Here is a 16,545-nt window from a genome sequence, read left to right on the forward strand (position 1 = left end):
AGTTATGATTCAAATTAAAATTTGGAAAGATTTTAGCAATTGGTAGAGTGTAAAAAGGACCACTTGACCTTTAATGCTACAAACATGTTCCTTTAGTGGCACAAGAATTCTACATTAAAACTGTAATCATAGCATGCCATGTGGCAGTGCAATAAACAGTATTTGTATAGTAATAAAAAGAGAAATGCTTTGTATTGGTTTTCAGCTTTTAGAATAATCCCATAGACAAAGCATTGAAGACTTCAATATGGTTCCTAAACAGAATCCAAATGCTATCAAGTATGAAAATACAAAAGCAAAGGTACAGCTGAGAAAAGTTGGTGGTGGAAGGGGGAAGGGAAAGTGGTGATGTCCCCATGTTATAAAATGGGAATCAAGACTATCAAAAGGTGTTGAAACAAGAGATAAAGATTTCAGTTTATTATGAAAGTTACAAAGACAACTTCGTAGGAACTGAAAATACTGATGTGGATATTAAAAATGGGAGTGAGGGGGAATGGGATGAAATAACATCAAGTCTTGTCTAAAATAATAGGATGTCAATAGACAGTACTTAAATTAAGAAAAATAGCAATATAAGATATCACTTATATTGTTAAAAATATGAAAGTATCAATAAGAACTAAAACAAGAAATAGAAGTGATTGTCTCAAACTGTAATTCAAAAATTTCTCTTAAAGACAAATGACACAAAACTATATATTAAAAAAACACATTGTGAACCTGAGTATATCAACCCAGCACAACCAACATCAAGACAAATTTTAATAAAATTATTGAATTTTAACAAAAAAGAAAAACTCTTTGGGCATCTAGGAAAAAAAAAGCAACTTATAAGGAAAAGAAAATTAGATTATCATCAGACTTTTAACCACAACCATTTATGTTAGGGAAAAAAAAAAAGATGTGTATTATACGAAGATAGTCCCAGAAAGAAAATGTGAAGCAAGGATTTTATACCCAGCAAAAGTGACTGTCAAATACAAAGGGGACGCCTAAACTGTTACCTCTTGGTAAAAAGAACTCAAGGGAATATTGTTCCTATGAGCCCTTTCTGAAGAATCTTTTAGGGAATGAGTTTCCCAAGAACCAAAATAACCAGAGAGGCATTAGCATAAGGACCGATGGTGAGCGTCAGATATATATTTACTGGCAGTGCTGAGACTAAATGAGGGTTAAGAGGGAGAGAGTAAAGTATGTAACGGCTATATGTTCTGATAATGTAGATACAATACAACCATTCAAAAAATAAGAGGAGAATAGGGAGCACCTATGCAAAAAAAATTGTAACTCTTTTCAGTAATCATAATTGACAGTAGTAGTATTAAAGTTTTTATTCTGAAACTATAAAGCTAAAGCAACTGAGCAATGATGGGATATTTTATTCTATCATCCTGTCTGTCCTCAAGAACTAGGACTCAGTGTGGAATGAAAGGAAACACAGATGTAACCTAGAAGACGGTAAGTAAGCCTATAGTGTTTAATTGGAAGCATCAATATGAACTCATTCCAGTTCTACTAATGAAAAGCCTAGAAACAATGACCTACCTAAAAGCAATGAACAGCCCTAGAGCCAGATTGTGGTCTTGAAATACCATTTCCCACTAACTGAAGCCAGAACTTCATGGAGAAATGTTTGGTTCTAGGTCTGGAGCAGGAAATGTACAAGATGAACCTGGAACATCTTGACACACCAGATGGCAAAGAAGCTGTCAAAGACCAGTAGGGTTAGATCAAGGAGAACCAGGAGCGATTTGAAGAGACTTCCACTGGCCAAAGATGGGACAATTTGACTTTCAATAATACTATTAATAGCAATGGATTGAAACATATCACACATGTTTAAATCCATGAGTTCATAACAATATTTTAAAAAAATAATCAGTTGCCTTCAGTAGGTGATAGGAAACCAATTCATTATCTTGAAAACAGGCAAATAAAAGGAAAGAATCAAGCATTTATCCTGCATTTCCTATATGAACTGTACCATGAGTAGATGAGGGAAATGCTTCTTTGCGAAATTATTTCAGTTAAGAAATGAAAAACAAATAATAGATTTAGATCACCAATTTTCAACACTCGGTGAGTTAATGAATCTGGGATTGAGCATTAATGGCTGCTAACATCACCAAAAGAGAGACAATCTGCTTCCTGATAAAAGAACACACCGTCTACAGTCTTGCCAAAAGGCCTGAACCTGGGTCTGGTGAGGCTTCTGTGTGCAGCTGCCAGTTGGCAGGAAATAACAGGGACAGGGGAGCATCTCGAATGGCACATGAGTCTTGCAATGCCCAAAATCCACTCCGTGATCAACTCTACAGGTCCAAATCCTCTCGCTCTTCAACAGATAAATTGTCAGGAAATGTGTATTTAAAAAAAAGTTTAAAAACATACCAGAATTGTAAAGGGCAAGATTAAGCTGTAGTGTGCACAGCAGTGCTGCCCGAGAAATAAAATGCCAGCCACATATGTCATTTTAAATTTTCTAGTTACAAAAAGTAAAAATTTTTTGTGATAAAGTTTTTTTAAAGTACATTGTAAAAAGCCAAAAAGAAACCGTTGAAATTAATTTTAAAACACTTAATCCAGTATATATAAAATATTATCATTTCAACATCTTATCAATAGTAAATCACTAATGAGATAATCTGTATTCTTTTGTTATACTAAGTCTTTGAAATCCAGTGGGTATGCTGCACTTTCAGCACATCCCAATTTGGACCAGCTACATTTCAGGTGCTAGGGAGCAACATGTAGCTCATAGTACCCAAACTGGACAACCCAGGTTTAGGGATGCACATTCAGGTGATAAAGATGCAAAATACAGAAGGAATTGCTTCCTCAAAAGTGAGGATGGTACTTCCTTTTGGAGAGAGGCTTGTGATGGGGACCAGGTACATGGAGGGGCTTCTACAGCGGCTGACACTGGCCAATTTTATGACCCAGTTATGATTGTAAGGATGCTCACCTCATAACGATTCACTAATATATGCCTTTATTTGATGTGCTTTTTTGTATCTGTGTTTCATTTTATGTAAAAAAGTTTGCAAGAGTTTGCCCTGGGCAGCAGGATTTGAGAAGTGGAGGGATATGGCAGGAGACCTTCCCTTTTCACTATGAGTCTATCTAGGCTATTCAGTTTTCAACCACATGCCTGCATTACTTCAATTTTTTAAATATGAATAAATAAAATTCAGAAAAAGAGACCCAAGAAAGTTAAGTTGCTATCATTTCCTTCTTTTTTTTTTAATTAATGCTCCTTTTAAATATTATGTATACCATACATATATTATGTATATTATGTGTACCAAAAAGTGGAAATATTTTTAAGCATCAAATTTCCCTCGAAGCATTTCTAAATTTGCAATGTAAAAATATAATTATTTTGGGGCTGGCCCGGTGGCATAGTGATTAAGTTCGCACGCTCTGCTTCAGCGGCCTGGAGTTTGTGGGTTCAGATCCTGGTCGTGGACCTACACACCACTTATCAAGCCATGCTGTGGCAGGCATCCCACACATAAAGTGGAGGAAGATGGGCACAGATGTTAGCCCAGGGCCAATCTTCCTCAACAAAAAGAGGAGGATTGGCAAGGGATGTTAGCTCAGGGCTAATCTTCCTCACCAAAAATAATAATACTAATAATAATTTTGGGCCAGCCCCAGTGGCCTAGTGGTTAAGTTCAGTGTGCTCTGCTTTGGCAGCCCGGGTTTGGTTTCTGGGTGCGGACCTACACCACTCGTCTGTCAGTGGCCATGCTGTGGCAGCAGCTTCATACAAAAAAAAAAGAGCAAGATTGGCAGCAGATGTTACCTCAGGGCGAATCTTCCTCAGAAAAAAAAATTTATATATGTGTATATGTATATTTTATATAATATAACATATTATATTTTATATAATAAAATAAGTAATTATATATATAATTATTCTAAAGTAGGGACTGTTTGGATTGTTCTTTGCAATTTAATTTTTTGAATAAGTAACATAATATGCACATGGTTTAAAAATTTTAAACTATTTAAAAGGATATGACAATCCCTCCCATGCCTGTCCCCCATTTGCCCTGATCCCACCCGGTGGCTACCGCTGATATTTGTTTCTTGTGTATCTTTCCATATATAAAGCTACTATGAATAAATATCCTTACTGTTTCCTCTTTTTCACAAGAGTTGGCATACTCATTGTTTTGTACCTTGCTTTTTCACTTAATCTGGGAGCTCTTTCCATATTATTACATAGAAATTTCTTCCTCAGCTGGGTTATATTCCATAATTACAGGAGGCCACCGTTTATTTGGCCAGTCCCCACTGAGGCATGGAGGTCACTCCCGTCTTGTGGTGCTATACTCACTGCCACAACGAATGCTCTTAGACATAAATCATGTCTCACATATCTGTTAGATAAATGTCCAGAAGTGGAACTGGTGGCCCCACAGGGACAAGCACATGCAATTTTGATAGGCTGGACCAGCCTCCCTCTGTGGGGTCATCCCAATCTACACTTCTACCAACAGTGTAGGTGAATGTCTGTTTTCCCGCAGTCTCACCAACACAGTGTTTGAGCAAACTTTTGAATATTTCCAATCTGATGGTAAACAATGATATCTCTGTGCTGTTACTTTGCATTTATCTTATTATGAGTGAGGGTGAGCACGTTTTCCTGTCAGTACCAACATCTCTCAGTTCATAGTCTTGACTCGTTTTTCTGCTGGGGTGTTGGAATTTTCCTCCTCAATTTCTAGGAGCTCCTTTTGAATTAGAATGATTAGCCCTTTGCCTGTCACATGAGCTGCAAATGTCTTCCCATGAGTTATGTTTTACTTTGTTTACATCATTTTCTGCTGTGCAGCAGTTTGTGCTCTTTTTAAGTACCAAATATATTGATCTTTTCTTTGATTGCTTCTTTTTTTTCATTAACATTTTTCCAAATTAAAGTATAATTTCTTCTTGATTAAGAGGCATAATTAGAAAGGCCTTGCCTCACCCATCCACTTATAAGAATTCTCATGTGATTATTTTTAGTTGTTTTACATTCTTCCCCCTACCACACACACCCCCTTTTTTTTTCTTTCATTCATGACGTCTTAAAGCTAGATGGAATTTATTCTGGTGTGAGATAAGGATCCAACTTAATTGTTTTCTAGATGATCTCCCAATTTCTCAATACCATTTACTAAATATTCCATCTTTATTCTTCCAATTTGAGGTGGTACTTTTACCATATACTAATTTTCTATGTGTATTTAAATCTATTTTTGGACCTTCTATTCTATTCCATTGTTCAGTCTATTCATGCACCTGTACCACACTGTCTCAATTATTGATGTTTTGTAATATGATTTTTAATATACAGTAGAAATAGCCACTTTGTGTTGTTCTTAATAATGGATTACTGAGGGGATATTTTCAAAATCAGCATTGAACATGGAGAACAGATTTCAGTATTGGAGACACACAGCACAGCACTGATAAAAATGACAACAAGGTTTTCTATCTATGGACCAAGGCATCCTTTTGTTGTCTAGATTGAGCCCAAGTCACTTTTGTCTTCCAACTCTTGGTCCATATATTCACATTTAAGTTATTTGTATATAAAGTATTTCAGATCTACTTCACCAGAGGTATTATTATATTTTATCTATTTATTTTTACTTATTATATTTTAAAGTCAAGATTCTACCTGCTTTGAAACTTAATGTAAGGTCTTTGCTTTTTAAGTCAAGATTCCACATGATTCTGCTTGCTGTTCATCTAAAAAAATTTGGTGGATGTTCTTACATTTTTTATTGTCTGCAATTCTACCAATGTACCAAAAATGAGCCACAGAACATTAAAGCAGAGATAAACCTGTTTCAGAGCTGCTAGGTTATTCAGTAATGTTGATGGTTATAATTTTAAAATTTTACTTATGCTAAGAAAATTTTTGAGAATTGCCATAGCTTAAAATTTTATTTTTCTGGGGCTGGCCCGGTAGTGTAGCGTTAAGTTTGCACACTCTGCTTCGGCGGCCCGGGGTTCGTGGGTTTGGATCCAGGGCGTGGACCTACACACTACTCATCAAGCCATGCTGTGGTGGCATCCCGCATACAAAATAGAGGAACATTGGCACAGATGTTAGCTCAGGGACAATCCTCCTCAAGCAAAAAGAGGAAGATTGGCAAGAGATGTTAGCTCATGGCCAGTCTTCCTCACCAAAAAAAAAAAAAAATTTATTTTTGTCATCATACATAGGTTATAATGGGGATTCTTCTTCCACCCACCATCTTGTTTTTGGAATTTCGCACACATGATGACTTCTCGTATCAAACATCCAAGGAAAACGAAGATGGCAAAGAAAAAGAAGAGGAAACTATGGTCAGTGATACCCTTGATCATAAGAGTACTAATTTACTCTCACTTTCAAAATTGTTGAGATTTCTCTTACCATGAATTTAGAAACCACAGTAATTGGAGAAATTTTTATAATTATTTTTAAAGGTGCCTGTCTGTTAAGTATTGTGCTGGAGTATGTTGCATTTCCCACTTAGCAACTGCTCATTGTGCGCTGTGATCTGTCTTCCAGGATGCAAATGCAGATGCTGGCTCCAGGAAGGGGGATGAGGAGAATGAGCACAAAAAGCAAAGAAGTATTCCCATTGGCACGAAGATCTGTGAATTCTATAACGCTCCCATTGTCAAGTTCTGGTTTTACACAGTAAGACTTACTCGTTAGCATCTGCCATTTAGGGTATTCTGAACACTTAGATATGTTAGAATCAGGAAAAAATGTCAAGAGCTTAAAAAGTGTTTTTAAAAATCCCTGAATTAAAATGAATTGTGAAAATGAAACTAGGATTAATGCAGATCTTCAACTAAAATTGGATCTAGATATGTTGTCATATATTTATACGTATGCAGGAATGGGGCCATCCTAGCCCTAAATACACCATTCCATAAAGCAAAATAGGCATATTCTATTTGCTTAAGATGAAGGATTTTTTTAATGCCTTTAGTAATACAAACTTAGAGAAATATAGTTTTACTTAAAAATGAACAAAGAGGACTAGTGATTTAAAGAGCAAACTTACAGATGCCATTTTTTTCACAAAACTGGTGGGGTTACTACAGGGTGTGTGAACCCCGATCCTAAACTCCTGAAATAGGGGAGCAAATGAAGGCCTCTCCACTCTAAAGTGCACACACCAAGCCGACCCGGTTGGCCGCACACTCTCCTCCAGGTCTCTTTGGTGGCCACTATCTAGACAGCTCCAGGAGTGTGGCGAGCGCATAACAAGCAATAAGCACAGTCCTGGCCTTACGCACGCTAGCACTTCTGCAGATGGGTGGGGAAAAGAGAGTCGACGAGACCCGCGCAGTTGGGAAGGCTGTGGGGGAAACTGACTTAGGAGCAGGCGGTCCCAGCAGGGGTGGCAGGCACTCGATGTCTCCCACAACCATTGCAGTCTGGAGAAAGGACAAGACAACTCTTGAAGGTCCAAGTACCAAGCGGCACGCACGCCAGGCAGGCCCTGACACTGTGGTTCCATTCGTGACTGCGCGCAAGCAGGTGATGGGACGTAAGGAGTCGGGTCCCAGGCCATGGATGAGAGTGGATGAGGAGGGGCAGGAGCAGAGGCAGAGCTCTGGGGAACAGCACCTGGGGAGCTGCATGGGGACCCACGTTGCCCATGGGCCTGGACACCCAACCTTTTGGCAGCCACACCTGGTGATGCAGCCAAACCATTGCTGCCCACCTGTTCTGGTCAGAACCAGCTGAGCACCAGGATGCGCCTGGCCTGCAGGAGAGCTCAGCACAGATGTGGCTGTAGAGGGCAGGGCCACGAGGCCAAAGAGCCCCAGTCTCACACCGGACTCTCTGAGTAGTATCTCTGGCCATGGGGGAGAGCATCGCACATTTTACAGCTTCCCAGGGGATTCTGACACAGCACAAATTTGAGAACTCTGGCTCTAATCCTCCTGCAAGGAGTAAATAGTGGATACAAGGGATTTTAACTGTATCCTGGTAAAGCTTACACAATCTGGAGGAGGGATCTTAAAAAAAAAAAAAGACTTGCCAAATCACAAATACACATTTGCTAACACATGCTCCACCCCACCCCTCAAGACTTCAGAAGGGGCCTGTGCCAGTGAGGGGCCCTGTTACTGAAGATTCGCCAGCTTCACAGTGAATCAGCCTCAGACAATCAACTTCAGACCACCTCCCTCTACCTCATTCCACTCCCGTATACCTCACCCAACTCCCTCACACCTCCAAACTCCACATCTTTTCTTGCCACCAAAATAGGGACCTTGTTGTGGCCACAGCATATCACAGACACGTTAGTGCTAATTGAGGGGACTGGGGACAGCTGTGTGTGCGTGGGCAGACAGCTCCTTGTCCTCCCTCATAACCTCCCACATCCATCAGTAGTGGAAAGATTCAAGAGGGAAATTTTCCAGGCAGGAGAAGTAAATAACATTTTCCAATTTCCAGGAATGTAGAAGACACACCAGTAAATGATTAAAACTTTCCCTATGTATCATAATTTCGTACAACATCATAATTTCCCCCATGAAGGTGATAAAAGCAACAAATACACCTTCCTTTAGAAAATGAAATGTCAGCGCCCATATTGTGCTGAAGTATAAAATGCACCCCCACCTGCCTCCAAGTTCTCTGTGTGCCCTGGGGATGGGAATGGAAGGTCCAGTCAGAATCGGTCCAGTGAGAAATGAAAATTTGTTTTAGAAGATGTGTCAACCTGAAAATAGAGTTTCAACATGTTTTCCAGTACATGCTATCTCCTCAAATACTGCTAACAGTTTTTCTGTCTGTCAGATATCGTACTTGGGCTACTTACTACTCTTCAACTATGTCATCCTGGTGCGGATGGACCGCTGGCCCTGTCTCCAGGAATGGATCGTCATCTCCTACATCGTGAGCCTGGCGTTAGAGAAAATACGAGAGGTGATTACTCCAGAGGCCTGTCCCAGACCCACTGACCACTGACTTCAATCCCAACATAGCTTCTTATTGCAAAAACGTTTATGCAAATCATAAGTGCCATGGGACTTTTCTTTTGAGGTGTCACAATCCCAAGTCTATTCCATTCCCTTGCTTAAGATTTGTACGCCTCTGCTTCCAACTGAAGTTGAACTTGCAAATCAAAACGCAAGGCAAAATAAATGATGTTTAGTAATAAAAACAGATCTGAGTGCCTATAAAAGCAACAGTAAATGCTGCCAGGTACTTGAGATAAACCAATTACTACAACTGGGTACAAATTTTGGCTCAGTTTTCTGGGAGCTGAAACTAGAAACAGAGAAATACAAGAGATGACATATTTCCTGCAACTTAGGACTCTGAACCACACTGTCCTGGCTCAGGCTCCCTACACCCGCGATGGGGATTCTTGTGCAAGTGATTTATTGAAGGAGGCCCCTCAGGAGAGCTGTGAGTGGGAGCAAGGGTGAGGCAGACCAGGAGAGGGAAAGGAGCTAAGCAAGGTGTGGTTTCAGTGGAATCTGTCCCCGGCTTAATCCTGCAGGAGACTCTGAGTGTACTGGACTCTATAGAGTCTGTCCCACTTTGAACAAAAGGAAAGGCAGCTCCAACTGCCCAAGGGGGCATGTGGGAGCCAAACTGCAGCACCTGCAGCAGATGGGGCCTGGGCACAGCCAGCAGGTGAAACCATCCGGGGCATCTGAGCAGGCCACTGGAGCATCTGCTGCAAACAGAGGAAATAAGATTTTCAGCTAAGTGTTGAAAAAGGACAGGCACCATCTCATGCATGACTCATATCACAGAGGACTTAAAATTAACATGTAACTCCGAGAGGGCAGTCTCTGTGGGCACCAGCAGAAATATAGGCCAACTACTTTTCTTTCCAATATCATCCGCAAGTTTAAATGCACTATATTAGCTTATAAAGAGAAAGCTTATATCCAAGAAAAAAAGGAACTTGAACTGAAAAAGCACACAGCAGGATTTCATATTCTTTCTCCAACTGATATAGAACCAATACTATTATTTTGCAATAATTATTGACCCTTTCACCAAACTGAAAAAATATTACTGGCAACTTCTTCCCAGTAGAGTGAGTTTGATGCTGTCAATCTAATGAGAGCCTGAGAAACCAAAAGAGTGCTGAATCCAAAATTTTACAACCCATCTCCTTCTACTACTCTTCTTTCTTTTCTGGTTGGGCTTCTCTCAAACTCTGCAGATGTTACAGCTGGGATTTCCCAAGTGGCCTGTCATACCATCTCTAGTGCCACTGTGATCTTGCTCAGTGTCAGTGCACTAAGACACTGTTCTCTACTCCAGGAGCTCACCTGCCAGTTACAGGAAAGAGGGCAGCCATCAGCCAGTGTGCACAGGTTGTTAAACTAGTGAATTCCTTCTGTGTTGGCTGATAAATAGCCACCACCCCATCCCACCCCTGGGGTCCCCAGGACCTACCCAGAGTCCCCATAACTAAAGGGGTACCATCTGGCACAGCAGGCTCCCACCCTGCTGCACCCATGGGGCTCGCTTTGTGTGTGCCCATGCTGCTGGTTGTTCAATATTTTCAATTTTACTCTGAGGAAGTGTTGTTTTAATCAGTGGTAATTTTCAAAGGGTAATATCTCAAGTAGAAAATCAAGTTCAACTTTCCCTTGACTTCTCATATCTAAGTTGCAAAGGAATTTTGGCAAATAAACATCTTCCAGCTCAAATCCGCCACCTCCACCAGGTGGATTGCCCTTCTGTGGGACCACAAAGGGTCATCCCTAGAGTTTTCCTCCTGGACGAAGTCTGAAATGTGGGCCAATAGGCATGTGTCCAGAGAATTAGAAAAGAAATCAACAGGCAGCTGCTTTCGTTACCGCCAAAAGAACACAATTTAGAAGGCATTTCCTGAGTGTTTGTGAATCTAGGAATACTGAGGATTCCGTGGAATTTCCCTTTCTAGATATCTTTCTTTGCCAGAGACGATTAGTATTTAGCAGTCTTGAGCAGGAAGGGGAACCAGATGCCCTGGAATGTTCCACCAGTCCTATCTTTCCAAGATTCTAAGAAGATGAGGATTTCAATAGAGCACTCCCTGTTTATTGTTCTTTGGCATTTGTTTTCAGATCCTCATGTCAGAGCCAGGAAAACTCAGCCAGAAAATAAAGGTTTGGCTTCAGGAGTACTGGAACATCACGGATCTCGTGGCCATTTCCATGTTCATGATTGGAGCAATCCTTCGCCTACAGAAGCAGCCATACATGGGTTATGGCCGAGTCATCTACTGTGTGGATATCATCTTCTGGTACATCCGCGTCCTAGACATCTTTGGTGTCAACAAGTATCTGGGGCCCTATGTGATGATGATCGGAAAGATGGTTAGTACTGACACCCTGTGAGTAACTAGAGACACCATGGCTGTGCTGAGGACCTGAGACCAGGCCTTGGGCATGGCTTCATTAGATTTCATTTGGTCTTTCCTTTGCAGTTGGTTTCTTACAGGAAATGCTTTTTGCTTTAAGATACATAGTTCTCTTACATGATAATAACTTAATAAAATCCAGTTGACAAACATGAGCCGAGGGCCTATTGTGTGTATACATATATATATATGGCAATAACTTGATTGATAACCTCCTAACATGTAGTAGAAGCCAGAGACAAAGGGGGCCCAACATCATTCCCTCACCCATATTCCAGTCTTCAGCTCGTGTCCTCTGGCCTGGAGTGAACACAGGCAATTCACGTGATTAGGCCAAGAAAAATCCATGGCAACATTTCGTCCAGAACAAGCCATAGAATATGAAACTAAAAATGAACTAGCTGATCATCCTTACATCACCTGAAATAGCTTCAGTGTTAGGACTGGTCCCAGAAGGAAGGAATTCTCCTAAGTTGGGGAATAACTCTTTATAGGGCAAGTGGCTTTGAGTGAAGGGATATATGGTTCAGCCTATCCCCACAAGGGCCCTCATCTTCAGGGATGTTCAATATTAGGAATTATAGCAGTTCCGTATCCATAGTAACCAGAGTGTTGCTCATGGTAACCACTCAGCAATTGTATAATGAATGAATAAATATCGTTGTGTACTCTGAATTTATTATCTTCTTACCTCCTGAGATATCTCCTCTTCTTACCCCTTAGTAAGATGAGATGGAGAGAAGGCAAAGAGGCTTTCCTCATCCTGATTAAACACTCATGATGTCTTTGGGGAGAGCAATATAATGAAGCAGGCGAACTTGGCCCATGAATCAAGACAGTAAGAGACACAATTTCTCTCTACTCAGATGATCGACATGCTGTATTTTGTGGTCATCATGCTGGTTGTGCTGATGAGTTTTGGAGTGGCCCGTCAAGCCATTTTGCACCCAGATGAGGAGCCTTCTTGGAAACTAGCCCGAAACATCTTCTACATGCCCTACTGGATGATCTATGGAGAGGTGTTTGCAGACCAGATAGACCGTAAGAATAGAATTCATAGTAAGATTCTCTTCCCTGCTTCTGAGGCAGATGATCAGTTCCAAATTAATGGAAGAGCATTTGTTAATTTGGAAATAAAGTATTTTTTATTCTACCATAGGCATCAAATTATTTTACGAAGGAATAAGTGCAGATAATGAATGAAGATTTTTGAGACATCAGTCACTTCTTCTACTCTAAAAGTCATTAACTAGAATTCTGTAAGACTCTCACATCACTTTAGCTGGATCTGGGAAACATCCTATCACATGATTGTGGTCCCAATGCCAATATCCTAATTTTTCTTCAACCTAAATCTCTGTCTGCCCAAAGACAGAGCTGGTAGTGTTATTCAAATAGAATGAGATAGTGAGCATGAAAGGGTGACTGGTGCCTCGTGTCATCCTCTTCTTCAAGCCACCAAAGCTCATTTTCCACATAGCTATCAATTTCCACTTCACTACTGGAGTGCTATTTCTTTTTATTATCAACAATAATCTGGATGTTAGCAGAGGAAATGAGCCGCAATCCTGCATGGATTTCTGGGGAATGTGGGCCCCACCGCCTCCCCAGGCAAAACTGGTAGGTCACAGTGTCTCTTGTGTTGTAGGGAAGTGAAGCTCAAATGTTTCTATACCTATTTCACCTGAACAGTTAATGCACCATCGATGAATGAGGCTCCATTTTCACGTCAGCAACAATATTTTTATTTGCATATTGTGCTCTATCATAAAGCATCAGGTACAATGGCATGTCTGCTACCTCCAGCGTTCTGCTTCTTGGGAATAGGTTTTGAACATCTTCCCCTCATATGAAATGCACAGTTGTCAGTAAATCCACTGCCATTAGGTTAGACTGATAACTAGTTCACTCAATGCCTTTTCTCTAGCTTTTATAACGTGATTCGAAACACATTGTTAACACAAGTATCTCAAAGTCAATTATCGCAGGTGTTTGTAGATTGGTAAAAACCAGAACATAAAAATCTAATTGGTTTCAAAAGAATATTAGCTTAGGTAAAAAAAAACAGAAATGCTAAAAGTCCCTGGATCCAGACATAAGTTGTAATATTTCTATATGTTTCTTATTAAACTGGGTAATGAGAGAAGATAAAGAAGGAAGCTTGAGGCTATTTTCAGTAACACCCTTAAATGTAGGTTTTTCAATTCTTGATCTGATTATTACTTAATAGTTGTGTATTTATTTGTGCTTATGAGATGTCTGTGTTGGGATATAGGGAATGCTTGATTGGTTAACCTGTACATTAAAATGATCATCTGCCAGTAGCCTTATGTCTTTTTTAACTATTGAGCTTTAGCTGTTGCTTATAACATATGATAAAATAAATATTCATGAAATATATATACATATATTTCCTAAAATTAATAATGTGTACAATTTCTTTTACATAGACGACTGTTTCCAAGCATAAATCTGTAACTCCCAAGCTTGAATACTTTGCATTTCTGGCAGCAAAACAGTTCTTGTGTTGTTAATCATTTGTTTTACTTTTCTCTCAACTGTCATCTTATTTTCTTTCCTCTCTTCCTGCCACAACTAAAAAAAATAAAATCCTGCTTTCCAATCACTATATAGTCTACGCCATGGAAATTAATCGTAAGTTTACACAGAATCGATGACTAGTCTATGACATGAGTGTATTAATTAGTATCCTCCTTAGCTAATTACTGATACTCTTATACTGGTTTCAAATACTTCTCTTGTTCTCTGGTCTCAATCTTTTTTTAAATTGAAAGTAAGTAAAAAGTAAGTAGACTATAAATTCATGGTTATTACTTCACTAATCACTGTTGGGATCATCCTATTTTTTCCTTCAGGAAATTGGTCCCTATGATCAAAGTGGCATTTCAAATGGGCACTTAGAGAAAAGATTATTTTCCAAAATGGCACCAGAACAGTTGATTAACAGATATGAGGGTAGAAGGGATTCTCACCTCCTACCCCACAACAAAATTATTTTCAAAATTAATGTCCAAGTGAAACCAAGAAGACAACATAAGCTAAAGTTAAATAATTAGAGGGCATTAGAGGATAACAGAAAAGAAAGAAACCATAAAGATAGATTTGTCTGCTTAAAAATTAAGAACTTTTAGGCGCTGGCCCTGTGGCGTAGCAGTTAAGTTCACGTGCTCCACTTTGGCGGCCTGGGGTTCGCAGGTTCGGATCCCAGGCTCGATTGATGCACCGCTTGTCAAGCCATGCTGTGGCGGCATCCCATATAAAGAAGAGGAAGATGGGCACAGATGTCAGCCCAGGGCCAATCTTCCTCAGCAAAAAAGAGGAGGATTGGCAATGAATGTTAGCTCAGCGTTGATCTTCCTCACACACACACACACACAAAAATTAAGAACTTTTGTATATGACAAACACAATAAAGAAATGAGAAAATGTTTACAAATATGACAAGTTAAGAATGATGATCTTGGAGCCGGTCCAGCGGCAGAGCAGTTAACTGCACGTGCTTCGGCAGCCCGGGATTCACAGGTTCTGATCCTGGGCGTGCACCTACATACTGCTTGTCAAGCCATGCTGTGGTGGCGTCCCATCTAAAGTAGAGGAAGATGGGCATGGATGTTAGCCCAGGGCCAATCTTCCTCAGCAAAAAGAGGAGGATTGGCATCGGATGTTAGCTCAGGGCCAATCTTCCTCACAAAAAAAAAAAAAAAAGAATGATGATCTCTAAGTGTAGAAAAGAGTTTCTTATCTTCTTTGTATGAGTTGATATTTTTCACATGGCAAATTATTGCTTATGAGATCAGAAAAAAAATTATGTTGAAAAAGAAATAGTGGGGGCCGGAACCCTTTTGTAGTGGTTGAGTTTGGCATGCTCCACTTCAGAACGGCATCAGAACCCCACAGGCAGACCTACACCACTCGTCAGCCACTCTGTGGTGGTGACCCACACACAAAGTAGAGGAAGATTGGCACAGACGTTAGCTCAGGGCTAATCTTCCTCACTGAAAAACAAAAGAGAGAAATATGTAATTTAATACCATATGCGAGTTATTCACTCTTTTCATTCTGTGTAAAAAGCAAGCACGACAAAACAAACTTTTGTTTCAGCTCCTTGTGGTGACAACCAGTATGATGAGGACGGCAAGCGGCTCCCTCCTTGTATCCCAGGTGCCTGGCTCACGCCGGCCATCATGGCGTGCTACCTGCTGGTAGCCAACATCCTGCTGGTGAACCTCCTCATCGCAGTTTTCAAGTATGACCAAGTGCTTATTATTTATTACTTTACAGATGTTCAGTTTAATCTCAGAAATCTCCCATGCTGCCATGGATTTACATAGAATTTCACTAGGGCTTTTGAATGCTTGAATTTTTGCAGTCTTTTTTGTTCAACCTTAATCTGTCTTAATGTATTCATAAATCAAGAGTTAACACAAATACATTTGAATTTAATCTTGATTAGTATTTTAACACTTTAGCGTGATTTTAATCTAATGAAAATATTTTCCTAGACGAAAGTCTCCTGAGGTAGAGAAGCCTTGATTAAGTTGTGCCTTTAATTCATTATCAGAGGCACAGAAAGCAATGTTAATTTCATAAGCTGAGACAATTACCATTTGTTGCTAGTGCTGTGGAGTCAATTCCGACTCCTAGGGACCCTGTGAACAGCAGAGCAGAACCCTGCCCAATCTTTTTGTGCCATCCTCTCACCTTCTGGCACTGTATTAAACAATGCTCCACTGCCATTCATTGGGTTTTCATGGCCAGTTTTTTCAGAAGTGGTGACCCAGTCCTTCTTCCTAGTCTGTCTTAGTCTGGAAGCTCTGCTGAAACCTATCCACCCTGGATGACTCTGCTGGTATTTGAAATACCAGTGGCATAGCTTTCAGCATCAGAGCGACATGCAGCTGCTGCAGTATGACAACCCACAGACGGGTGGTGTGGTTCCCTGATGGGGCCACAGCAGTGAGAACACCAAATCTTAACCACTGGACCACAAGACAATTACTGTAATATTATATAAAATATTTTCCTTATCATTTATAGAATATAAGATAAAATGGCCGAGGAAAGAAATGACTTAAATTATAAGATCAAGTTTCTTGTAAAACTTGCCCATTTTGGCATGATGTGTTGAGTATGT

The 16,545-nt window shown here is 40.1% G+C and overlaps 1 protein-coding gene across 1 annotated transcript in view; it reads left to right on the forward strand.

Annotated features, from left to right (window-relative positions):
* The window catches only part of TRPM1 (transient receptor potential cation channel subfamily M member 1), a 148,436-nt gene that overhangs the window by 108,829 nt on the left and 23,062 nt on the right, over positions 1-16,545 (forward strand). Inside the window, 6 exon segments of the mRNA XM_058542269.1 lie at positions 6,229-6,351; positions 6,560-6,691; positions 8,816-8,944; positions 11,095-11,346; positions 12,257-12,431; positions 15,513-15,657. Of these exon segments, the coding sequence (XP_058398252.1) occupies positions 6,229-6,351; positions 6,560-6,691; positions 8,816-8,944; positions 11,095-11,346; positions 12,257-12,431; positions 15,513-15,657 (956 nt within the window).

This window comes from Diceros bicornis, chromosome 5, assembly GCF_020826845.1.
Source record: "Diceros bicornis minor isolate mBicDic1 chromosome 5, mDicBic1.mat.cur, whole genome shotgun sequence".
Lineage (NCBI taxonomy): Eukaryota > Metazoa > Chordata > Mammalia > Perissodactyla > Rhinocerotidae > Diceros > Diceros bicornis.